Raw genomic sequence first — 26,770 nt, forward strand, 5'->3', positions numbered from 1 at the left:
ATGTACTTGAGATGACAGTGATAGAGTTGGTTTGTACTCATCCTGTGTTACTAAGACTACTGGATGATGGTTATTTAGGATGTTCAGACCAGCAGTGTAGTAAGGAGTTCCTTAGATACTCTCTTGGCCAGGAGATTCAACTTAAAAACCACAGGAAAAAAACTAACACCAGAACAAACCTTACCCTTTCCACTTCCACATGCTAGAAGTAGTCTGTTTTTTAACTTGAAAATTAATCCACTATCATATTTTAGCTGGCTGGTCCCTGGGTTACACCCAGAGTAAGGTAAGCCCTTCTCAGTGAAGACTCCCTTAGTATGGGTGTCCTTCACTGTAGCCACTTTTTTGCAAAGAGGATACATTTAGTAGGAAACCCACTTCTATTGCTTGATTACTAGCTTGTATTCTTACAAAAATGAAGGACTTCTCTCTAAATGCTCTAAATAAAGCTCTGTTAGTATCAAACCATTATTTTGAAAGTTCAGGATGGATATGGAAGGGACTGCAGGTAATATTTAACTGTTTTTTGTAGCTTGTTCATGAATGTGTGTATTTTAATAAACATTTTTTCCATCTTTCTCTTTTTCATACAGAGTAGAGAAAACATATAAGTATGTATCTGTATTTATTTTATTTACTTATTAATTTTAGATTTGGTTTCTCGATTATTGCTCCCATCATTCAACTGCTTTCAGTTGAAGGCAGGTTACCAGAATTTGCTCCACTACCTCTGCAAGACTCGTGCTGTTGAGTCTTACTTAGCTCAACAACTAGTTTTGCTGTATTCGTTCAGCTGTCACACTGCAATTTACTCTTGAATCCAAAGATAATGAAGACTGTTTTCCAGTCTAGACCACAGATGGTATTATGTTAACTCCACTTATTTCCTTACTCATTATTAGTGTTTTACATAAGAACCTGTGCTGGGTTCTTCTTGTTCTGCATTGCATCTGGAGTTTTGTGGGTGTCTCTGTTTCTGTTAGGTCAGTACAGTTGCACTATATTTTCTTTACTTCTTTGTCTTTCCTGACACTATGTAAGCTAATTTTTTCATTCTTCAATGCTTGCTTTTTCTTTGTGACTTTGGTAAGCTTACAGGCAATTTCTGACATGATTAAGATTTTATTAATTTGTATTCTCTGCATTCTCTCAGCATGTGAGAGCATTTGCTTCAGTGCCAGTGTTGCTTTAGGAGCTTTGAGTTCAGTGCATTGGTTCCTACTTCTGCACTTGCATTATTAATTTCTTAATTTTTAAGTCTGATGCTTGTATCATGCATTTGTCAGTCTAGTCCCTGAACGTTTTCATTAGGTGTACTGGTAAGAAGTTTCTGGGTTGAAACTGAAGTACTATTTTTAATCATTGAAGGTAGGAATGTGTCAAGACCCAGTTACTTGAGGGAGCAAGTTGAGTGCAGTGGAATCGTTAGGGCTCTTTTGCTATAAATGGGAGGAGGTGGTTCATATACTGCTTGCTCTCTGTGAAGGCTTCTCAGAATGAAATTAATTTCTTTTCTTGTTCTAGCATATCCCAGTTTGGCTAATCTCTTGAGTACAATGAAAGCTCCATCTCCATATTTTACTGTAGGTAGGTGGAAGTTCTGGATGACAGTCTAGGTGTGATTTGATTCCCTAGAGCTTGAATTTTTAAGATGGTCTGTTAAATGGAAATGAAGCTTGGATTGTTATTAATATATTTGAAATTTCCATAATTTCTTATTATAGTAGCTTTGTCACTACTTCACAGTAAAACATTTTGTATGTTAGTGCATCTTCTACAGCAGCTGTCCTAACGTAAGTTAATATTTGGGCTTGACTCCTAAAATTTAGTCTTGCTTTTTACTTGCTAAGTTACCATGTAGAGTTAATATGCAGATAAATGAGTCTCAACTGAAAATAATATCCTAAACAAAGAATAACCAGAAATTATTGCCGCTAGTAAGTAAACAACTTGCTAGTCTGGCTCCTTAGGCAGCTGCACTGATATGATCACATTGATGGTGGTCACAGTGAAGTCTGCCCCTTCCAGTGTTTGAAGCTATTGGCCAGTGCCTGGTAATTTGACATTATTAGAGATCCCAGAGATACTAGGATCCCAGAGATACATTTTACGAGTCTTACTAAATCAGTACCTGCCAGCTGACCACTTGGCATGCACATAGGTCAGAACTAACCACTTTGCTGGATTGCCTTTCACCAATAAATAGACAGGAAACATGAAGAATACTAGCTAATTTTGAGACTTGGGCACCAGATGCAAGGAACTGGAGGAAATGCAGAGAAATGTGGTCATAGGAGATGTGGGAGTTTGTTTTTTTGCATGGGAAAGAGTAGATCTGGAGTACAGGAATCTACGTATGATGAATTTCATTGCTCACAAAATAACTTTAATGTTAGCCCTTGTAAAGCTTCCTTACATGGTTGTTCCTCTTCCTTAACTTCATTTTCTCTGTCTCGCATAGCCGGTTTAAAACTGGTTCTGTGGCTTCCCTTGAAACTCTGCTTCTATCCTGCACAGGGTAGCTCTTGTTGTTTCAGCAAGTAGTAACTAAAACTGACGTAGCAACCATGTCTTTCTCTAAGTCCACACATACTTGTGGCTGATTAAAGCAGAAAAGACGTGCACAAATGCTTACAGTGTTCAGAAGTTAATATATGCACTACAAACATTTTGTGAAAAAGTTGGTTCTTTTGTAGTTGCAGGGTGTTACGGAAGACAGCTGGAAAACATATTTTGCATGGAAAATGTATTTTACCATGCTATGCAAGGTGCAGGTGTACTATATTTAGGAACGGTGATAGTTACCTCGCTGCCACTTTGACTAAGTCTTAGTTTTAGATCCCAAATTCTGCTTCATTTAATGAAAAGTTTTAAATATTACCTTCTAGGATAAATACTGTGTTACATGAGTATACTTCCTGAAGAAGTGAAATAATGAGGAAGGAAGAAGTGTGGATTTGGGTTGTTGGTTTTTTGTTTGTTTTTATGTGGTGGTGTGCATTTTTTTTTGTGTGTGTGTGTGTTTTGTGGGTTTTTTTGTGTTTTGTTTTTTTTACTAGGGTTAAATGAGTCCTAAGATTGAATCTTAGGTAAGCTTACAGGCAGTAGACCTCTTTCTTTCCCTGGATTTACTTTCACAGGCTAACAGTTGTCAAATTTAAGACTATTTCTAAAATGATATGTGAACATGGGCTGGTTAGTATTTAATACTAGTTTTTAGTGTTTAGTATTTTTAGTATTATCAGAAGTATTTACAAGTATTTATCGCATAAATGAAAATCACATGACATAATCAGTAAATAAAACTATATAGTAATGGATAGCATGTTTATTCATTTGTGTTACAAGTATTCAGTATCACAGTGTTTGTTAAATGTGCATCTATATGTTTTACATAAATTAGATTTTTTTAAACATAGTTATATATAATAAGGTAAGTGTTAAGGCATGATGTGGTCAGCCTGTTCCACTCTCAGCTTTCTGTTCCTGCAGACAGTGGTCCTGTCCTTGCCTTTTATCTTTTGTACTGGTCTGATCCCTCATTGAAGTGATTCAGCTCACTAAGCAGGTAGAAAGCTAGTCTAATAGAAGGAAAGTGAACTTCTGAATCTTTAGTGAGCTGATTCAGTTTATGGGTGGGCCAGAGAATCATCAGAAGATGATCAGAGGAGTCTGGAGTGGTGCTGTGTAGCCAGGCAGGGGAGTGCCTGGGCATCCATCCCCTGTGTTCAGTGGTGCCGTTTTGTTGAGCTGCATCTATACATTTGGATCAGTCTTCCTCTGTTAAGAAAAAGACTTCTTTTTACAATTTTATTTTCTTGAGTATGTGAGATATCATGATACTGAATCATCTGGAGCACAAATCAGATTGTTGTTGGTAATAAGCCTGATGAATAAATGGGACTTCCGTGATAATCTCCTTGCATATAAGTAAAATTATCTTTTGTTTTTACTGGCAATTCCTGGACCATAGTATTCAGAAATTCTTACTCTGTTGTTGCAAGAGAGGATATTTAGTTTTTTGTAATCAAGACTGTTTCCATAAGATAGAATTTGTGCTTTACAGAATCTTGATACTTCTTTTTTATTTTATTTTATTTGTAGTTCACCTTAACAGAGCAGATCGTCCAAAGTTTGCTGTTTGTCCACTTCTTGTCTACATCTCTGAAGTAATCCCTTGCTGCTCTCTTTTGAGTTTCTGCCTACATTACCTCTGATAAGCACAAGAGAAAAAAACCCACAACCCTCCAGTAGTGTTTAGGTGCTTAAAGGTGTTGAGCCTAAGTTGTTAGTGTATACAATGCTGTTAATGACCACAGTAGACAAAAAGTGCCATCAAAGTATGAAGTCCACTTTCAGTTACTCCTAGCTATGTGTTTCATGGTCTGAAGAAGAGGACAAGGTATTGCAAAACTCGTACAAGAAGGAGGAGCATAGTGTGACTTCTTAAGCACTTCAAAGACAATGTCAGTAGAGTAACTTAATTCCATGTTTCTAAGCATATTTATTTTCCTCAGTCCTTTTTTCTTTATATTTGCACAATTTGTTCTTTGCAAGTAGCGTAAGAGGAGCAGGGTCATGTACAAAACCACAGTGGGTTAGAGAACAAGGATACTTGTTCAGAAATGTAAAATATTTTACAAAAAGTTTATATTGAAAAAGTAAGTATTTTCGTATTTTCCAATAATGTTTTCAGAATAATGATTTTTGATATTTCACACAAGCAGTTTACTAAGAGTTTGATAGAGACTTCCCTCTTAGTAGGCACAAGTTTTCTCTTTTTCTGTAAGGTTAAGTACAGATGAGCTGATTAAGTATAGTTTGATGCTTTTTTTTCCCCTTTTCAGAAAGATGAAGGTAGTGATGCTAGTTTGAGTGATAGCCACATATCTCCTCCCGCCAAACGTACCTCAAAACATGCTGATCCTGTGTGCAAAGACAAATCAAAATCACGCAGTACTGCGCAGCGAGAGGAATGGAGCATCTCAACTGGACAGTCCAGGTAATTTGCCCTCGAGGAAAAGTGAGATCTTGCCAGTTTTTCCTGTATTGTTAACCCTCTTGTGCTGTTTCTGCAGTGAGCTGCAGCTCACGCTCAAGTGGGTATTTTTGAAGCATGCTGTTTTCATACTGTTTTCTTTTAAATTAAGACTCCAGGAACGTGGGTTACATCAGTCCTCACATCTGTGTTTCCTTTCTATGCAAATTTGTGCAAAAATGGAAAGTAATTTAAATTGAGATGCAATCTAAATTCTAGTTTCTTGATACAACCAAATGTAGTGACTTAATTGATATTTTTTATGTACTCAAACTGTAAGTCGATGTGACATTTTAGTTAGGAGATTGGTATTATCATATTTAGGGAAGGGATAATGGTCAAGATTCTTTCCATTGTTGTTTTCAGCCTCTCTTTCCTGATTGGTTATATGGACTCAAGGAAATTATTTTATTAAATAGTTCAGTTCAGCCTGGAGAAGAGAAGGCTCTGGGGATACCTTATGGTGGCCTTCCAGTACCTGAAAGGGGCCTACAGGAAAGCTGGGGAGGGGCTTTTTACAAGGACTTGTAGTGAGAGGACAAGGGGTAATAGATCAAAACTGGAAGAGGGGAGATTTAAGTTAGACATGTGGAAGAAATTCTTTAGTGTGAGGGTGGTGAGACACTGGCCCAGGTTGCCCAGGGAAGCTGTGGCTGCCCCATCCCTGGAAGTGTTCAGAGCCAGGTTGGATGGGGCTTGGGAGCAACCTGATCTAGTGGGAGGTGTCCCTGGCCATGCAGGGGGGTTGGAACTAGATGATCGTAAAGGTCCCTTCCAACTCAAACCATTCTATAATTCTATGAAATACAGCCTTAATCTTACCACATTTTTATAATTCAAAATACAAGTAATTGGTTTCATTTTATAACTCTGCTAATCATACTTTACAAAACATTCTTGTTTTCAGAAGGCACTTCACATGATTACAGATAATTATGAAACAGTGCAGACAGCGTGTTCCTGGGACATGAACTTTCAGATAATACTGATTCTTTTGTAGATACATAATTCATGTTTATGTACAAATCAAAATGGTTCTTGCAGTGCTTTGTATGGAAGAGTGACTGTAAGTCACTACTGAACTAACATCTGCTAGGATGAAATACATTTTAAAACTACAAAAATCTTAAAATAGATCTCTTGTTTTGCTTGTTTCTCCTTTTTAAAACAGAGCAAATTAAATATTGTGCATTATGTGCCATGATCGTCTGGGAATATGTTGAAATTCACACACCTTATATTTCTTGTGTTTATAGACTTGTAACTATTAGAAGTGCTAAGAGCTAAAGAAATACTTAATTTAGATCACTGTCAAATGAAATTCAGCTAAGAGACTGAAACTCATGTTGTTATTCATGTGGAACCCATTGTGACATGTCTTTCCATCTTAGGTTTTTAGTTGTCTTCTACCAAAATCCAAATCACTAGGCTTGATAATACTGATCTTGACTCACAAAAACTTTCCCCAAAAGTTTTATTGCTAAACCTATATTGTATTTAAATTTCACTTCAGTTCTGATTGCCAAAATGCTTAAAATACCTGACTAGAACAATGTTACTGGAAAGTTGGATGTGGACGTGGTTTTTGTAAATGAGGTTTTCTGTGTTGCTGCCCAACCTTTGCAAAAATCCTTAGGTTACCTTTGTTTTGTAAGGATTTGTTATATGCTTCTTAGGACAATAATAGCAAAGCCCACACCTTCTGGGCTTCTAAGTTGAACTCTGTTGTCTGCTGAACTCTTGCTCATGTTCAAGCTCAGCTTGCATATGTTATTAAGATTTCCCCTCCTTTTTCTCTTTTCCATCAAATTAATTTTAGTTTCCTAGTTTAAGAACAAGTTGTTCCTCCCTATCCAGTACTGGTGTGCACTAGAAACAATTCATTTATCTGCAAAGTGCTTAGTGTTTCTGAGGGTGGAAGAGAGGAAAAAAAAAACAATTTTTTTTTCCCTTTTGTTGGCTTTATTTCATTTTTTGCATAGTAGTGTTGCCAAACTGCTTTTTAACAGTCTGCCAGAAGTTGTAGAGTTTTGTACTCCAAAATATATTTTAGTAAAATAATGTTTAATAAATAAGAATAGTTTTAATTTTTTAAAAGAAGTGAATGAAGGAGCTATTGCTTATGCAATAAAATGGCAGAAAACTCTGGATGTTTTTGTCTTAGACCATGAAGTAGTAGGGGTTAGTTTTCCTAAAAGTTAATTAAAAGATAAATTCAAAATATTAGATGGATAGAGAACATGAAAATGTGTTTTACTGATTCTAAGTAAACCCAACATAGATTAATCATATTGATTTCACTCGATAAGATTGTTAAATTTATTATTTTTGTGAGAGTACAAAGCAGCTTCTTGTCCTTCTATAGGTTTATCCCACATGTTTGAACCATAATTGCCTCTGAAGGGCTATATGAAGATCCTGTTCTGTGGTTTAAGGGGAGAGTTAATAGTAGGACATGGCATGAGGGGACATTGGAAGGATTAATAAAAGAGATGTTTAGATAATGGTGAGAATTCATATAATTGGTATTGGGCAGTTTTGTCCTCAGGAAGTGGAATGGGCATGAAGTAGTCTTCACAAAGGTTGAGTAGTCATGGTGTGTCATTCTATGTTCTAAGTTCTATTTTCACTGGCTAAGAGATGTTAACATTATTTGCATGTTCAATATAATTGTTTCCTAGGTTAACTTCTCAGCCTGGTGCTACACTACCAAATGGACGTAGCTTATGTAAGTGTATTACAGCAAACCCTTTTGTATCTACTTTTACATTTAACAAGTTTATGTCAATGATGTTTCAGTTGCATATATTTTTAATAATTTCACTGATTACTCTGACCTTTTTGACCAGAAAAGTTACTGTTTTGGCTCAGTTTTCTTCTGTCAGCATCTTGGATGCTCTCTGTGTCATGGGGAACATTCTTAGATGAAAGTCCATTTCTCTTCTCAATTCAGACCTCTTGGCCATGATCTTGATGTATTCCTTAATTGCCAAATTCACTGTTATGAGATAATTTTGGCCTTTCTCTCCCAGCTGGTCTCTTTGATTACTTACTCACTTTGCTCATTTAAGATTTGGCCTTCTGTGGTTCTTAACATAAGTAACTCTACTGGTGCTTTAGAGAGACCTGCCTTGTCTGCAGCTTCTGCTACCTTGAACAACTTTCCTATATGCTCATACCTTACAAACTTGCCATCTCATTCCATATCTCAGCTATAATGATTTTGTCTTTTGTGTCCCTTTTTCATCAATTCTGTCCTGTTTAGTTCTGTGTTGACTATGTAAGTGTTAATCCATTAAGCATATTTGGTATTTTTATTATTTATTGTGGTGCCTAAGGAACAATCAGGAGTGGGATCCCTTTTTGTTTGGCACTGTACAGAGTAGCTGGTATAGATCTGCTTGTGCAATCAATATGTTGTATCTGATCTTTTGATCCTGTATTTGAAAGACTAAGAATTGAAACTGTGAGCCAAGTGTGCATTTTAGTTTTGATGCTACCTTAAAAAGTATTGAATGGATATTTGAAGGCCAAATTTTCATTATAAATAAGATAGCCTACAAGGAAACAAGTTTGAGTCTGAAGAGACAGCTTGTAAAAGAACTTTGATAGGAATTAAAAAAAAAAACATTTCTTTAGTGAATATATGGGTGCTCATGCTGTGCTCCATAACTTTTGGTTTATTGTCCTTGCTAAGTATTCTCTTATTAATTCTTGTTTGTAAAAATGTTGTTTCCTGCATTTTGAAGTAGTAATACAAATTTCTCTTAGCTCTCAAAAGCCATCCCCTTCGAGGGGAAAAAAAGGGAGATGGGGACCATGCTTGCATAAACGGAGATATAGAAGTCAGAAAAAGTTGTCGGTCCAGGAAAAACAGATTTGAAACTTTGAATCAGAGTTTATTGTTTGATCAGCTAGTAAACAGGTATGTGGGGATACTTCAGTTGTATTCACAAAGCATCTTAATCTTTTTTTTGAAAAGTTAGAAAACTCTGTCTTCCAGTGCCATCTCTGTGTTTTACTGTGGGAATGTATTAGTTGAGGCAAGCTAGACTGTGGTTTGCATTCCAGGCTGGGTCCTGTGCTGTGACTGCCTATGTTATTCATGCTCTAAATGCAAAGGAGCTTACCAGACTTTCATTGAGGAGGAAGCTACTTCGTGTTTACAGCTGGATAAAATTGTGTGTGTTGGCAGTTATTGCAGAGTGGCTGACCTGCTGTAAATCCACATTCTAGTTTGTTTCTTAGTAACCTGTTTATGTAGTGATACCCTAAATGTGATGTAACTTGGTGATTACCAACAATGCTTGAAGGCTTTCTGGATTTTGCTTGTATGATTTTGATCATAAAATATCAAAAGTTCGTAGCTTTTTTTTTCCTTTTATTTTTTTTCTTTTTTCTACCATTTGTTAGTAATTCACATAGGGTGGGTGTCACTTTTTGACATTTACTGTGCAGACAAAGTAGGTCAGACAGGGAGGCATGGTCTGGTCTGAGCATAGGAATGGGAGCCAGAAACACTTTTCTTGAAAGAATATGTGGCCCTAGGTGGGTCACTTAATATGTCTCAATTTTCCCACCTGTAAAATGGGTTTTGATAGTCACATCTGTGAGAGGGTGCTTGCTGTAGTGCTTGGAAAGTGGATTAAACATAAGCATTTCATTGCTAAGTAAGGTCTTTATTGTTAAATGTGTCCTCTTGAATCTTTTAGTGATTTAATTTTATTTTTCAGTTTACTCAGTAACTACTTGGTATCAGTTTAAAAATTTATATTGAGTTACATTTATTTTTCTAGCTGCAGTTGCATCTTCCTCTCCTCATCAAAAGTAGGAAAAAGTCTACCATGAACATTGTAATTTGATAAGATCATGGTACTGAAGTCTATTTATGAACTTACAGTGATTACAGTGTGCCCCATAATAATTGGAGAGCTTTAAAAAAAGTTAGACAAAGGTGTCAGAAGTGATTTAGGTATTTCATAGTTTATTCTTGTCTGGCAGAGAAGGTGGACTTTTCCAGGTCCCCTCCAACCCTATTTTATTTAAAAGTGGACTACAGCATGATTTTATCTTAAGTGGTTATGTCACACATCACAGATACCTTAAAATAATTGTTTAAAATTGAGAGGGGTGCTCATGATGAAATCTTGACTTCACTGACTTCCATGGCTAGAATATCCATTGACTTCTTTCTAGGAAGGATCTCACCCTTCAGCTTTACTTATAAACTGCTTGGAAGAAAGGACTTGAAAATTTTTGCCTTCTTATAATTACAGTGGAATTCGAGTGGAAATTGACCATACTGGCCATAGAGAACAGTAACTGGGTGTTCAGGACAGGTGGCCAAATAATTGACTTGGCCTGGCTAATACTCTGTTGTTTACTTCCTTAGGAATGAGGCATCTTGGCCAAGGTTATTATTTATACACTACTATTGTTTTGACAGCTGTTTACAAATACTTCAGATAATGAACATGTAGACTAATTAAATAGTAGATGAGAAGTGGTAGAGCAGTGAGCTGAAAAAATGAATAATGAAATTCCAAGTGTTATGGATTTAACACTATAAAAAATAAATTCTTTATTAGTGTCTCTCTGAGGCCAGGGTAAGAAGCTGTAAAGCTTATGGGAAGGAGACATTATTTTCTTTCCCAGTATTATAATTATGTAGGTAAAAAGCTTGACTTTCTTATTCTGAGAATCTAACATCTAAGCAGTTACAATTTTTTATGCTACTATTTTCACTAAACAAAAAAATAATAATAAAAAAAAGTTACAGCCTGATTTGAACCCTGAATTTTAATAGCATCAGCATTTCTTCTTTTGCATGCTCTTTAAACTATATTCTGTAGATTTATCTTCCAGTTTTCTTTCTTATGGTTGCTTTTCTAATTAATTGATAGACTAAGAAGATACATTAAAATTTTCAGATTTTCATTCATTTATATGTTTAGTTGGCTTGTAGATCTTGGAATAGCCATAACAGACCATAGAATTAGATATGTTTTTGGCTGCTATTTAAAAAGTTCTGCATGTCTACTGTTTTAAGACTGATTTTGTGTGTGTGTGTTAACTGTTCCATGTATTTCAGTACTGCTGAAGCTGTCCTACAGGAAATGGATAATATTAACATCAGGAGAAACAGGCGGTCTGGAGAAGTAGAACGGCTACGAATGTGGACAGACACAGAATTTGTAAGTGCAGAGCTTCTCAGATTTGGATAAAAGTAATACCCAGGGGAAGCATGCCTGGGTTTTCTGTGGTGGTGTGTTCTTAATTTTTCTTTTTCAGTCTTCATACATTTGTTTGCAGCTGTCAAGAGGTTTCAGATCCTTTTCAGTTGCTAATGTTAAAAACCTTGATAAACTCTAATTCAGAACAAAATTCACAGATATATACTAAGTTGTGTTTTCTTTACTGATGAATTGACTGCCATGCCCTCGTGATGTCCTGGGGTCATTCTCCTTGGGTTTGAAATATGCTCTGATAGTCTACAAACAGGACCTGGAACTGCCATCTGCTTTGTTCCTTATTACAGCTCTGTATCGATGCTAACTATCTAGTAGATGGGCTAGGTGCTGTCTGAGAGGCTTGTTTTACTGCCTGTTAAATGAGACTGCTTTTGCAGTCTGCTTGTGGAGGGCTCTGTTGGAAAAAGGCTTGGGGGCTAGAAATTGTGTATTACTTCCTGAACTGTGGGCTAATACTGTGAGTAACATGGGACAGTACTGATAGTGTCTGTGAATTTTATTCTAGGAAAACATGGATATGTATTCTCGAGTGAAAAGAAGGAGGAAATCACTGAGGAGAAATAGCTATGGGATTCAGAACCACCATGAAGTGTCCACAGAAGGGGAAGAAGAAGGTATGGGTTGTAAAGGACTGTAATGGCTTGTCTGAAATGCTTAAAAAACAAAGCTCTCCTCGACGTAAGATAGCTGTGTAATTTGGTTTTGCATCTGGATTTGGAGTTACTGAATAGACCAGTTAAGAAGTGTATTTCAAGTCGGTACACAGTGAAGGATTCCTCCTCTTTCAAAGGAGAAGTTTTACAGATCTCTACAAATTGTTTTCTTTAAAAAAAACCAAGTTTGTCTGAAAGTAGCACAACAAACTGTGATTTCTAGATGATTATATACTTACTTACTCCTATTTTCTGTAACACTAGTTGGTGCTTTCATTATGTTCCCTGTAAGAATCCTGTGCTGGAAGCCAGGCTGTGATGCATGTAGTCTGTAACTATACATATTCTAACTGATTTTCTCATGCTGGTTGGCAGTTACCATGTGTAATAATCAGTTCTGCATCCTTCCTCTGAGGAAGGTATTAATTACAGTCTCTGTTTTATGTCCATCCACTGAGTGTTAGAAGGCTTGTAGACACACAGAGCTGTATTCTGCATTCTTTTAAAAATTTGAATGAAACTGGTCAGTAGGTTTCAAAATGAAGTCCTTTAGGGAAAAAAAAAAAAAAAAAAAGGATTATGGATACCTTTGATGGCATGATCAATAGCATGCTTGGCTTCCTTAAGAAATCAGACTCCAAGGATCCATACAGAGTTCAGTGTAGTGTGTCTCAGTTTTGAACTGAAACTGCTTTAAGGGGTATGGTCTGTCCCAATTAATAAGAATACAGTCTTAATTCTGAGATTAGGGATAGAAATACTGCTCCTGTCAGTAGGTGGACTAGGTGGTACCTTCATACAATGTGTCCATTTTTTGTAAAAAATGGTATTGTGAATTGTAAAGTTGTACTTATTTTCATGCTGTGTCAAATGTTTGATTTTCTGAGGCTCCTGTAGTAAAGGAGAAGATAGGCATAATTCTTAGTCTGAAGGGTAATTATTGAAGGAAGAAGTGGATAGAAGTGATACTTGAAGTACTTTACAACTAAAACTAATGTGATTGCATTTTTTTTTCCTGTTACTTTTCGAGAACCTTCTGTGGGAAACTAGAAGGAAGTTTGACAATGTGCTGTAGATTTATCTTGATTTTCAAATGTTCAGTGATTTGGCAATTAGTGATAATTAATAGGAGGGGAATAATTACCAGCGACCATTAAAATATTTATTTTGAGGGTGAATATAGCTCTGACATCAAGTAAAAGCATTCTGAAAACACTTTTCTACCCAAACAGAGTCTCAGGAAGAAGATGGAGATATAGAAGTAGAAGAAGCAGAGGGAGAAGAAAATGATCGGCCATATAATCTCAGACAGAGAAAAACTGTTGAAAGATACCAAGCCCCTCCAATAGGTGAGGAACTAGTGCAGTGCTCATACTGTTCTGCTTGATTCACCTCCAAGAAAAACGTGGGAAGGGAAAAGGTGGATGACCATTAATCCCTCACAGAGTTCCCACGCAGCGCAGCGTTAGTGACTTCCATCCTGCCTGTTTTTCTTTAGCATGTGAATAGGACTGCTGAGACATTTGCAGCCTGCCTTGTGGCACTTTGCAGGTACTGCCATGTGCTGGGCTTAGGGTTGGAAGTGAATGGGGTTGAGGTCAAGAAATAAGTTGGCAGAAGTGTAATTCAGAAAGCAAGCTAATAAATTAGATAATTACATAGGAAGGTTAGTGACTGTTATGCCTGCTTCTCTCTAGGTAAGCCTAGTTCATACCTCTATATAAATTGCATAGCAACAGTTACCACATCATGCCTAGGTAGGAAATTTAGACTAGAATAGTATAGTTCAGTTGGAATGGACCTACAATCATCATTTAGTCCAACTTTATGACCACTTCAGGGCTTCCCAAAAGTTAAAGCATATTATTAAGGGCATCGTCCAAATACCTCTAAAGAAAGCACTGTCAGGCTTGGCCATCGACAACCTCCCTAGGAAGCCTGTTCTCATGTTTGACCACCCTTTTGGTAAATAAATGCTTCCAGATGTCTAGTCTGAATTTCCGCTGGTGCAGCTTTGAACTGTTCCTATATGTCCTATCACTGGAACCCAGGGAGAAGAGCTCAGCAGCTCCCTCTCAACTTCCCCTCCTCAAGAAGCTGTAGACAGCTATGAGTCACCCCTCAGCCTTCTTTTCTCCAAACTGGACAAACCCTGTGTCTTCAGCTGCTCCTTGTGGGATATGCCTTTAGTGATCCATCTCCTGATTTTGACCCCTTGGATACTTCTGTTCGAAATAATGTATTCTGTGAATATTTGGTTTGGAGTACAGTGATGGTATCCACTGTATCGTAAGGCAACTTGGAAATTAAGACTGTGATAGAGAAATGCTGTGATTATCTGTTAAGTGAAGTTTCAGTATGTGTCGTATTATCCACTGTGCAGAGGTGTCTGTGTGGTGTTTCATATCCTGCAAAGAAACTAAAAATGCTAGTGCCCTGGATAAATAACATTCTGGGCCATGATAGCCACAGCTGTGATGATTTGAGGAGACTGAGGGTCAAATTCCAATTACTGTATCAAGCCAAGTATGGAAATAGTAAAAGAAAGCTTAAGAGGTTAGATTTCTTCTACCCCTTCTGAGCTTTTAGAGAAAATAGGGATAAAATTACTGGTGAAGCAGTAATTTAGCACTTCTGTGCTGTATTTAGATTAGTTTATTACTCTTTTTGTAACTGATACTACAAACCTGTAACTTCTCTTACTCAGTACCAGCCCATCAAAAAAAGAGGGAAAATGCACTGTTTGATATTCACAGATCTCCTGCAAGAAGAAGCCATATCAGGTAAATGTCAGTCTTTTGGTGCAAAGTTGTTTGCTTTCTCTCAGTGCGTTTCTATTAGCTTTTGATTTTTAAAACATTTTTGAGTGAGTTGTACAGTTCATGAATGCATATGCGTGGGTCTGGAATTGGATCGTAGGTTCAGATCCTGATCAGCATACAAAAATGGATTTCTTAGCACTTCACAATACCCACAGAAACTTGGTGAATGGAAACAGGTGAACTGCAAGTGCTGGGAAGAGCTGCACGTTGCATTCTAGCTTTATTTGTAAGGGCCTATATTTAATGTTTGAATCCAAAGCAGCTACAAAACAGGTCAGGGTAATGTTTTTTGCTTTTTCCAGGTCAAATTTAATCCAAGTAATATTAACAAGAAAATATTTTCCAAGTATAATTTCTGACTCTTATATCTTGTGTCAAAGGCATCTAATACACCACGTTGTCTTGAAAACTGTTAATAGGGTTTTATTTGACAAAACAGATGAGATCAGAGCTTAATACTTTTTTTTTTTAAATAAACTTACTCAAAACTTTAGAATGATAGATCTGTCCCTGAAACAAACCCAAGTAAATGAATGCTAGTCTCAGCTGAAACTATTGTCTTATTGTTCAATGTAATGGCATCGTGAAAATACAAAAAGTAAATGAAACAATAGCAGAATCTGATGATTTTACAAGTTAGAGATTTATTTGTTTTTTTCTTAAAGTGCATATGACATCTTGTTGGATAATCTCAGGACTTGTACTTGCTAGTAAGAAAGTGTGAAAGCTATTACCTCAGTTTTAGCATGCTCATTGCTACCCTTTATCCCTTCTTGTCAGGACACGAGCATCAAAATTCTTCCTACTTGTATGCTATCGTCTTTGATATATTTTTAAATTTATCTAATTTTTGGTTATTGAACAATAAAGCTGACCACATTATCCTTTGGCAAAAACAGCTAGTTAGTACATTATCGTATTCATACAAGCGATGCAGCTCACTCTAGTCTCTAAAAATGCACGAATTTCTACTAATAGCAACTTTTGCATGCAGAAAAAGCGCCAGCTTTTTTCAGACTGACATCAAACTGAACACCTTTTTGTCTAGAAGATGTCAGGTACATTCTCTAATATTTTTGAAATACTCAGTTTTCTGAAATACTGTCAAGCAAAAAAAAAGTTCATGCAGACTTTGAATAGTAATTTCACTTAGATCTGTCTTAGAAGTTGAACAACAGTGCAGGTATTTTGTGAAACTGTTCTGCTGTTCAGAATTAAAGACCTCATAAAAAGAGACCATGTGCTTTAGGAAGTAGGGATTTTTTGTCAAAGAATATTTAAAAGGAAGCATCAAACTGAGTAAGGAGATCTTGATATTTCTGTGAAGTGAGAGTGGCTAAAGTGGTTGGAAGCTTTCCCAAGTACAGTTGTTGCCTGATGAACTTCAACAGCTTATTGATTAAATACTCAAATCACACTTGCTGAGGTAAAATGGACTAGACCACATATCTTATAGGGATCTACTGTTTTAGTAATGTTCACATGAAGATCAGACATTCCTGGGACAGTAAAATATGTTGTTCCTGATGACTTTCATGCTTACCTAATAAAACTCAAATTGGTGTGCGTCTTAAACTGGACAGCACTGTACTTGCTGTTGCAGTTTAGTTTTTATAAAATAATCAAAACATGTCATTCTACTGCAAAAAGGACTGACTTCTGATGTTTATTTTGCCTCTTCAATAGGAGAAAGAAACATGCCATTCACAGCAGTGATACAACCTCTTCAGATGAAGAACGTTTTGAAAGAAGAAAATCTAAAAGCATGGCCAGAGCAAGAAACAGGTACTGAAACACATATGGTCTTTAAGAGGGTTTGTTTTTTATCAATCTGCAGAAAACAAGCAGAACTGTTCTATAATGTTCTGTCAGTTCTGCAGACTTTTTGATCCTGAGTGTGATTTCTGCAGATACAGTGTAGGAGGATTGTTGGTTATATATTTACATAGATTTTTGAAGTCTTATGAGTAGATAATTAACAATAGTGATTAAAAGACAGAAAGATAAGAATGTTTGTTGGATTCAGTTGGGTTATAAGACAAACAACTTTCGGTTAAAATGGCTTTTGATTCTTGGTGTTACTTGGTCCTGCTCAATTCAGTTGTACTCCCAATACTAGCTCTTATTCTTCTGTCTCCCTGTTGTGTAACAATACGTGCATTCTATGCATCCACCATACTTTTTTGACCTTGTATTTATTCACCAGTTATCTAAAAGTGGAAGGTCTGTTAAGGTATATCAGTAAATTTCCTGACTGCCAGAGATACATTAAAACTAAATAGAGGAAAAAGTGTTTACTCACTTGTTCCATGTATTTCTGTCTGCCACACTATTCCTTTTTCCAACCTGAGAAATTCCAGCAATGTACAACTGCCAGAAGCATAGTTGCTAGTGTAATCTGTATTGTACCAGTACCTTTCTTCCTCACTTTGTATGTGCATTTGACCTGATACAATTAGTATCCATGTAGGTGCTTAGATCTTCTTTGTGTACACTAAGCAGCTGGAATAGGTAGATGTGAGTTATGGCTGATCTTGAAGAAATATTTTCATTTCCTTTCTTTGGGCTCTAATGAGCTACATTAAAAAAAAATAAAATTACTTTGGACTACTAATCCTTTTCTTACCACACTAAACTTCTGCAGGTCATCACTGCCAGTGGAGAGTGTCCTGTTCTTTTGGTCCATGTTGTTCTGTGTTTAGTCAAAATAGTCTGTCCAGCCTAGTTCCCCAGATTGAAATATGTGCATGGAAGAGTAAATATATCTTTGTGTTCAGGAACTTCCAGATATACAAGAATAATTACCACAATAAAAAGGTTAGTTTTGATTATGTTATCAATTCAGGAAGGCTCTGTCCTTAGGCAGAAGGAGGCATTTAATCTCTGGGTTCTTCCCATTCCAACAAAATTATTAGAACAGAACAATGCTCATTTGGTGATTTTGTTTTTTATTTTGTTGTTGTTGGACAGGTGCCTGCCTTTAAACTTTAGAGCAGAAGACTTAGCTAGTGGAATCCTGCGGGAACGCGTGAAAGTTGGGGCAAGTTTGGCTGATGTTGACCCTATGATTGTTGATAAATCGGTAGGTTTTGTTAAAGCTCTTGTTTTCTTTCCCCCAATTACGCATAAGCAGAATTCACCACAGTGTCTCATTAGAGTTGAAGTAAATTTAAAATAAGCCCACTGATCTTTTTTGATTCTTTCCAAAGCTGTAATTGTTTATTCCTTTGGCTCACAGAGCACTTGCTTTTGGCCTCTGTGTAATCAACAGGCTGCATACATATCTTAAATAAGCCAAAGTATCAATTGCACAACTGTTTCTTTGTTTACAGTGAGTTTGTGATTATTTGTAATAGTAGCTCAGCACAGAAAGCAGAAGCACTTACCACCCAGGCTAGTTAACTCGGCACTAGCTGTGTGAGTCCTGTGCCTGTTCAGAAAAAATGATGCACCTTAGCTTTGTGGTGTGTGTTGTGCAGAAGCTGCTGAGTTATCCCTGCAGCTGAAGCATTGTCTACAGGTACTTTGATTATGTTCATGTTATGCTGTGCCTGAGCTTAAAAATGTTGTTAGACTCAGGCTGGATCTCTGCAGATGTCCAGGTGTCTCTGGCACACTTAACTTGTGAACAAGATAAACCTCATGTAGACAACTGTGAGTTGGCTTTCTCAGTGCTTTTTTTTTTTTTACACTTTCACAATTCACAGAACTCCTGTTGATCAATGCAGTGTTGCTTGTAATTTGTTTTCCAATCTGTTATTTTATAAGTAAAGGTTCTTGTGTGGAAAGCTGCTCAACTATGTGCTTCATATGCTTTGTTTTTATTCTAAGGTACGTTTTGATAGTATAGGGGGATTGAGCCATCATATCCTTGCACTTAAGGAAATGGTAGTGTTTCCTCTTCTCTATCCAGAAATATTTGAAAAGTTCAAAATTCAGCCACCAAGGTAGGTGTATTTACTCTTGTTGTTGTATTTTTTATGTATTAAGCTCTGAAGAATGCTTCACTTGAAAACACCTAAGAGATCGATTCTTTTCCTGAAGTGTTTACAGTTCAAAATGATTTACATGTTTCCTGCTCCACTTGTCTAGCAGAGTATAATAAGCAGGATTAAGAGTTACAAAAATCTAGTTCATTTTTCTTGTGGTAGGAAGGTAAACTTTGTGATTTGGTCAATGAAAGAATTCTCAGGTGTTGTATTTAGTAGTACTTTGCTTTTTTTTTCCCAATGTGATAAATTATTTTATTGTCAAGCTGTGTGCTGATGTTTCTTTTATAGAAGTAATCTCAATAATGTTACATTATGGTTTTGATATTCATAAATCAGCTATGTTGGTGTGTGATTTAAATGGTACACATAATCTAAGTAAATTGAAAATTTTGGGATATTTGTGGTATTTAAATGAAGTGTGTTTCTCCAAAGTAGTAGTAAAAATGGAATTAAGTATTATGTGATATTTAATGTTTCAGGAGTTATTTAACTAATGTAGAACAATTATTTGGGAGCTTAGTAAGCCTTTGATTAATGTTCTCTGCAAAACAAAGATTTACTGAGATGAAAGCATAAAGCAAACAGATTTTATGAAGTTGTGTAGAATACACTAAATGGTAATACTAAAAGTCTTTCTTCTCCAGGCTCCCTGTCTTAATTATAGAATTTGACTTGGAGTTTTTCAGGAGACATAAAATAAGTTTGTGACTGTGTTGATCCATTTATCTTCAGGGGCTGTTTATTCTATGGTCCTCCTGGAACAGGTAAAACCTTGGTAGCTAGAGCTCTAGCTAATGAATGCAGTCAAGGAGACAAAAAGGTGGCTTTCTTTATGAGGAAAGGAGCAGACTGTCTCAGTAAGTGGGTTGGTGAATCTGAACGTCAGCTTCGACTCCTTTTTGATCAGGTTAGAAGAAAATACATGTTTTTCTCTGTATGGTTTTTTTGTGTGTGTTTTAGGCAGCCAAAATTATTTGTAATTGACACTAAATATCTGTAAGTTACCATAGATTGGGCAGAATGTGTCCAAATTATATATTTAGGTGAAGAAATAGAGGAATGCTGAGGCTAGTTTTTCTTGCTCTGAAAGCTGAGAGGACAAAGTCTCTTGACTTGTCCATTAATGAAGTAGACAAAGTAGTTTGAGTAAAAATGGATCAAAATATTTAAAGCAGCCTGGCATGTTCAAGGTAAATGCTGTGTGGAGGAGGATACAGGATTGCATCTGCTGTGTGTATATTTTAGTATCCTTATTTGGCTGGAAAAATGATGGACAGAAGAGAGTGTCACATAAAGCAGTGAAAAGTAGCTGCTCAAACAAAAGCTGTTTTCAGACAGATGTCTAAACAAACAGGTTGTGAACAGATAAGATACTGTTTGCTGTAACTTAGTATTGGGTGTCTCTGTTTTGAATTTCTCACACACACAGTAAAACTGATACACTGGTGCCATCTTGCTTATTCAAAAGAGAATGCAGTCTTTTCTTGCTTTGAAACAATATTGTAGTTGAAAATTCAGTTTTATTTTATCTGTATGCTTAACAAAGGTGTCTCAATATATCGTGTCTTAGTTTAGGATGTTAATACTTTATAATAAAATCTAACTGCTTTCTGTGTTGATGGATAAATGATAAATAATAACAGTGAATTATATTTTTTTCTTGCACGCCAGGCATACTTGATGAGACCCTCTATAATCTTTTTTGATGAAATAGATGGCTTGGCTCCAGTTCGTTCTAGTAGGCAAGATCAGATTCACAGGTACTGTTTTCTCATATGGTATATATATGGTGTCTTGGTATATGCTACGTTATCTTGATGAACTCTTAAGTGTAATTTTACTTATTCCCAGGAAGGGTTTTTACTTTTGCTTAAGCCCATTTACACTAAAAAAGACAGATTGAGGGGTTTTTTGGTGTCAAAAGTCAGGTACTCAATTCTTCCTACAGACTGTAATTTGCTGAGAATTGAGTTGTAGTGGAGATTACCTGTCAGCCACTTTATTAACTTCAGGATTTCCACAGCCTTTCTTTTGGTTGCTGGTTATGTACTGTAAACAGGTTGTCTGTTACCAGTTCAGTAGCATGATCAGTTAAAAAAAAATACCATTCTAAAATGATGAATTATAATGTTCTGTGAATGAACTGGACACCCCAGTCCTTTTGTTTCTGGGTGAAGTGATGTGCAATGTTATTTTGAGCTGCTATAATGTATTTAAAAAAAAAAAACAACACCCACATTTTTTTACAACAGTTTACTGCTGGCTGAAATGTTTCCTGGCTGCCTTCAGTCTCAGTTTTGCTGCACTTTTTATGGCAATGAGCTTGTATCTTTCATTTTATAGGTGGTGGGATTTTTATGTAACTCTCCCTCTACTTAGCTGAGGGGGGTGGAACAGGAGGGTAATTTGGGGCCAACAGACCAGGAGGTTGTGGGAACGTGTGACTTTGTTTTGATGTACCTGTCTTCTGCCTGGAGCTATAGTTGCTCCAGACAGGAGGACGCACACACTGGTAATGGAAGAGAACTTTGCAGAGCTGCAATGAATGGCTTACTGAGCTCACATTCACTTTTAAAGAAGGAAGTTTGAATTTGATGTAATACTTAATGGAGTTGTAATAATAATACAGATTATATCAAAAGGTTCCTTCTTGCATTGAGACGTGAAACAGTGATGCAACTTTTTTTTAAACTTAGCTTTGTTGCTTTGAAATTATGAAAGTTACCATTGAAAAGTAAAAACTGTTGCAGTGTTCTCTGTAAGTTCTTTTTTTGGAAAATTCTCTTGTAGCTCTATAGTGTCAACTCTCCTTGCCCTCATGGATGGACTGGATAATAGAGGTGAAATAGTTGTCATTGGTGCTACAAACAGACTGGATTCTATAGATCCTGCGCTCAGGAGACCTGGTCGCTTTGACAGGGAATTTCTTTTCAACTTGCCTGATCAAAAGGTAAATCTTTTGAAGGAGATTATTTTAAAACTTTTCTAGTACATTAAACTTTTGAATTCCTGACAGCCAAGCTTCTGAAGTAACAATAGGCATTCTTACCGGTCAGAATGTTTAATTTGAGGAAAACATTCTTAGTAAAAACAAATTGATACTACACGAATTTCCACTGAACTTCTAGAGTGGAAATGGTTCACATTAAACTGAATTGCTTATGTAAAAACTCTGGTTTTGTATGGATTTCTATAATGAGCCCTTACTGTTGGGGTTTTTGGAAGTCATGGTAAGAGAAAATAGCTTTCTTATCATCACATAAAAATTGTTAATGCAGAGCCAGTCATCATTTTGACAACAGGAACATTTCAGTTCCTTGTTCTAGATATCTGTATACTTAGCCATAATATTTCATGAATATATACTTAATTTTAAGTTTACTTTGCATGTTGATAGATGTATTTGGATCAGTTAATGTATATTAAAACTGTTGATTAAACAGCAATTAAAGTGTGTAACTGGTATACTGAAAAAATTACTGTTTATATATGAAACTAAAAAGGAAAAATCTTTGCTCTTGAGAGACTTTTGAGTAGTAAGTTCTCTTACGTGTCTCAGTGACATGTCAAAAACAGGTAAAATAACTTTATAGTCACATAAATAAATACTCTAAAATATTATGACTTGGATTTAGCTTGCTAATTTTTTTTTATTTTTTATTTTTAAATCAGGCACGAAAGCACATTTTACAAATTCATACCAGGGACTGGAACCCCAAGTTGTCAGATCTTTTCTTAGGAGAACTAGCTGAAAAATGTGTTGGTGAGTGTTACGTTGTTAGTAGATTTAATAGAGATGTTTTCTCTTCTGCATAATACTTTGAGAATAAGGTAAATGCATCAGGATGTTTTATTATGTTTACTTTTTTAAACTTCTGTACTTTCAACAGCATACTTCTTTTTGTAATAACAAAACATGCTTCTGTCTTACTAAACCACCACATGAGTAGCTTGTAGTAATTTAAAAATATAATCACGTTTCCTTTCTGCAACATCATAGCATGTGTACCCTCAAAGAAAGGCAAAGTGAAGAGTGGGAACTGGAATCTTTAGGTAGACGTCTCATTAAATTAATATATTACAGAAAAGATAGGGAGACTTGGGGTTTTTATCTGTCAACTTACAGAAGGAAAAAGAATCAGTTCTTGATTTTTTTTGTGTCTGTGTGGGCTTTTGTGTTTTGTTTTGTTTTTTTCCCCTGTTTTTACTGACTGACATGCTCTCCTCTGGCAGAAATCCAACAAGCTAACCAGCCTTTCTAAAGATGAATTATTTTTCCAGATTGCTAGCACAGAACAACCCCAAAATGTAGTATAGGCAGTGGGGGAGAAAAAAGCACCATGCCATGAGAACATTGCATATACCTCTGCAGCACCCAAAGACCTGCTGTACTGAATGGAGGATTGTTGTTCAACATAAACCTGCAGAAATAAAAGCAAATCTTTTAATAGTGAATTTAACAGAGAAAATGACCCTAAACCACACACCACAATCTCTTCTCAACTATTTGTCCTGCAAAGATACATCCTCTGTCAGTCATCTGCTTGGAGAAGCACAGAAGTTCTCAGAAGAAGGACAGTCTCAAATATCTGTGCATTGGAATCCATCATCAGAGAGACAGAACTTTAAATTGAATGTCAGTCCCTTCAGTCAGCTACAGTACATCAGAATTACCCTCTTCATCCACAGGAACATCTATCACCGAAGCAGCATCCCTCCGCTTTTGATGCACAAAGACCTCAGCATCTTCTGGTGAGGAGAAAACATAACCATCCAGCAAACTCCAGTTTAAACTGTGCTGGGTGTAAGACAGCATGTGCCAAACCCATTTCGTGTAAATTCTGCTTGAGTTGTGCGAAGACGTGGTGCTGCTTAGTGGGAGAGAGGGGAATAGATGGGATTAAACACGATTTGAACATTGATCATGTTTTTGTGTTGAGAACACAATCATGTGTTTTAAAATCCCAGAGCACGAGGAAGGCTGTTGGTAGGTTCTTTGGAAGGTGTTCTTTGTGCTCAGTAAACCTGTCAATTCTTTGGAAAAGTCAGCTAAGGAAAAGAAACACCCTTTTCTGTTTTCTTTGGCTCTCCTACTGTCCAGCTACTGTGCACTTGATTGTCTCTAGTCTGTATCGTGGAATTTAAATGTTCCCATACATTCAAGATTAAAACTTTTTGACTATTACAAGGACTTCTTGAAACAGCTGAAGACAACAGGTTTATCTTCTTCATCTCGAGATTGCCTCATCATTTCTTTAAGTGAAATCTGCGGCAACTAATTACTTAAACAGACGTTCAGGATTCCTTGCGGCCATTGCAAATTGGACTCATTGGTGCACTTGTCAGATTGATATGGTGTATACTGGTCTGCTGTGTCGTCTTGTGTACAGGTTTTCTTTAAAAACAAACAAAACCCAGAAAACAATGCTCTTAAACAGGAAAAGCTGCTTAGACTTAACAGGCTTTTTGCCCAGCAGGGTTTATACCTCTCTCCAGTTCAGCAAACCTGGCAGCACTTGGATACAAGCACATGGATCCTAGTGAAGAAAACTGCTGAAATACTACCCAAGTAGATTACTTTGGGGAAGCAGATACACATATGTGTGACTCAGAATTTTTTAAAAACCCAGCAGTGTAATTATAAATAAATTAGAAGGAAAAAGCCTCAGGACTTGTAAAAAATAGGTTATTACCTGAGGGTTGATTTTCGTCCCGCGCGTTACGGATTGTGTGGCTTTCAGGAGATTTCTGTGTGAGTGAAAATTAAAGAACTCACTTCACTGAATGTGGCTTCATGACTGCAAGGTGTCTAACACCAAGTGAATCAACTTGGGGGGAGCATGGCATTACTCAGAAGACCACTCACTGATGTCTTACTAGTACTTTCAATAAACACAAGTAATCATTATGTTTTTTTTTCTCCGTAGCAGGGTTTCTTATCTCTTGTGCTTACTTCACTGTTCTATATGAGAACTTTCTATAGGTAGAGAGACTTATTAACCCGCCCTGTAGGAAACAAAGTATATTAGCAACTGAAGAAGTGTGAATTCCTCCATCTGTCATTTGCAGATGACTCTTTTTACAATGTAATAACAGTTATTTAAGTAAATAAAACTGTAAAGAAGAAACGGTCATTCTCAAGATGTTTGTTAAACGTATTCTATACTTTTTATTGCAGGAGCATTTTGTAACAAAATGATACCTTGTTAGGTTCCCCCCCCACCATAATGCAAGGATGAAGGGGAAGTATGTTTTTGCCTGCCAAATTGAACATCCTTTGTGAGATGCTTAAAAAATGGAAGTAAATGCACTGACCTTTGGTTTTATATTATAGTGTTAATTTGGGCAAGAATAAATTCGTGTTATTTACTGTTGCTGTGGTACTTTTTATTTTGCTTTGATAATATTTCACTTGTTTTTCTTTCTCTTAATCAGTGTGCATTTACTGCTTAGAAATAAAAAACTCTTTAATGTATCAGAAGATAAAAGAATTCTGAAGGTTTCCTGTCACTGAAGTGGATGTCCAGTATGCACGAGAGAGTCCATCAAAAAGAGACACCAATTATTACTCTTCCAATGTAATTGCTCCTGAGAAATGAAAAGTAGAAATAGACACTAATTGTGTATCTGATCACCTGAGAATTTAATTTTAAAAATAGGCTACAGGCTATTATTTCCTAATTTTGAAGTTCGTTGGAGATACACAATCGGTGATTAAGATGACTGATAGAAAGTCATATTACAGCATTTATTAATAGAAAATTTGGAAAGGATATAGCTCATGACCTGTTGAATTTTGTCATGAAGATGCTAAACTAGTTTTTAAGGCAGCAAGCGTTCTCTAGGACACCTTTGATTTAAGCTTTGGTTTAGTGTCTCAAAATTTTTAGTTTAATCCAGTATGCTTCTTAGATGAGAAGTGAACCGATTTAAATGGGGACGTGATACCTGATATTGAAAAAACAAAGCATCATTTAGAGGAAAAACCTTTGTTTCGGTTTCTCTGATGCACCTGTGGCTACTGTCTACTGGATTTATATGGTTGATGGATTGTGGTTGTGTGGTTTTGATTTCATGATGGGAGTTAGTTTTAAAAAAAACAAACAAAATCTTGGTAGTGAAAATGATTAGTTGCCTGTTGATTAATATAGAGGATGAATGTAAACATGTTTCAGATATCGTGTATTTCTATCAAGGTAATTTGTGAATGTTAATTGAGACAAACGTTTTAGATAAGTCACAGTGTGTGCTCATCCAGTTTACACCATTAGATCTACTAACATTTTTATAAAAACAAAAAGCTTAGTTTAAAAGTTGCAGAAGGAGTCTCGTATTTATGGTGATCTTCAATTTGTTTTTTTCTTTCTGAAAATGGTTTTCAAGTATGTGTGAGAAACTGTGGTGAAACTGGAAGTCTCAGCTAGCTTAAGTCATCTTTACAGCTGAAAAGTTGGTATTTATTGTTATTATCCCCCAAATTTATGTATCTGAAAGATGAGACTTGATGCTGCCAAAAGACCAAAACAAAAAGAGAAGAAAAAGTGCAAATGGTGTAAGACTGGGCAGGCAGGGAGAAGTCTGGTTTTAAAAAAAAAAATTAAAAAAAATTGATTAATTAGTTTCTATGAACACTTTGTTGTAAAACCATCAGCTGTTAATGTCATGATACCAGAGTGCAACATGTTTTCCTGCAGCGACTGTGATTCTCAAAAAGAGTTTTCCCGTGGGAATAATGTTTCACATTTTTTGAAAGATGTTGCTACAAAATGGTGGCATATTCATGTCTTTTGTTGAGACAGATGGAAAAATTTAAAATCTAGTTTCTAGCTCTGGGAGAAAAAACCCCCAAACCATTAGTACTGCGAAAGACACAGAGGTATTAAGTCTCGATATTTCATAATTACTGGATCTGTGATTTTTTTCAATAATGATGATTAAGCAATTATAGGTAGCCACCTGTAGATATTTAGAAGCTAAACTGAATTAAAATTCTAATGATTTTTTTACTTTCAGT

At 36.2% G+C, this 26,770-nt stretch overlaps 1 protein-coding gene across 4 annotated transcripts in view; it reads left to right on the forward strand.

Moving 5' to 3' along the window:
• The window catches only part of ATAD2B (ATPase family AAA domain containing 2B), a 77,635-nt gene that overhangs the window by 10,355 nt on the left and 40,510 nt on the right, over positions 1-26,770 (forward strand). For 3 of the 4 annotated variants that reach the window (XM_051614524.1, XM_051614526.1, XM_051614525.1), the window contains exons 2-15: positions 4,848-5,002; positions 7,720-7,766; positions 8,810-8,963; positions 11,130-11,232; positions 11,795-11,903; positions 13,175-13,291; positions 14,650-14,725; positions 16,451-16,549; positions 17,735-17,846; positions 18,596-18,711; positions 19,489-19,663; positions 20,428-20,516; positions 21,547-21,706; positions 22,429-22,519. In XM_051614524.1, coding sequence (XP_051470484.1) covers positions 4,848-5,002; positions 7,720-7,766; positions 8,810-8,963; positions 11,130-11,232; positions 11,795-11,903; positions 13,175-13,291; positions 14,650-14,725; positions 16,451-16,549; positions 17,735-17,846; positions 18,596-18,711; positions 19,489-19,663; positions 20,428-20,516; positions 21,547-21,706; positions 22,429-22,519 — 1,603 coding nt within the window. Of the gene's footprint in view, positions 1-4,847; positions 5,003-7,719; positions 7,767-8,809; positions 8,964-11,129; positions 11,233-11,794; positions 11,904-13,174; positions 13,292-14,649; positions 14,726-16,450; positions 16,550-17,734; positions 17,847-18,595; positions 18,712-19,488; positions 19,664-20,427; positions 20,517-21,546; positions 21,707-22,428; positions 22,520-26,770 lie in introns of those variants that run through there. The other variant, XM_051614528.1, reaches the window with a different exon arrangement.

The sequence above is a fragment of the Apus apus genome, chromosome 3 (genome assembly GCF_020740795.1).
Source record: "Apus apus isolate bApuApu2 chromosome 3, bApuApu2.pri.cur, whole genome shotgun sequence".
Classification (NCBI taxonomy): domain Eukaryota; kingdom Metazoa; phylum Chordata; class Aves; order Apodiformes; family Apodidae; genus Apus; species Apus apus.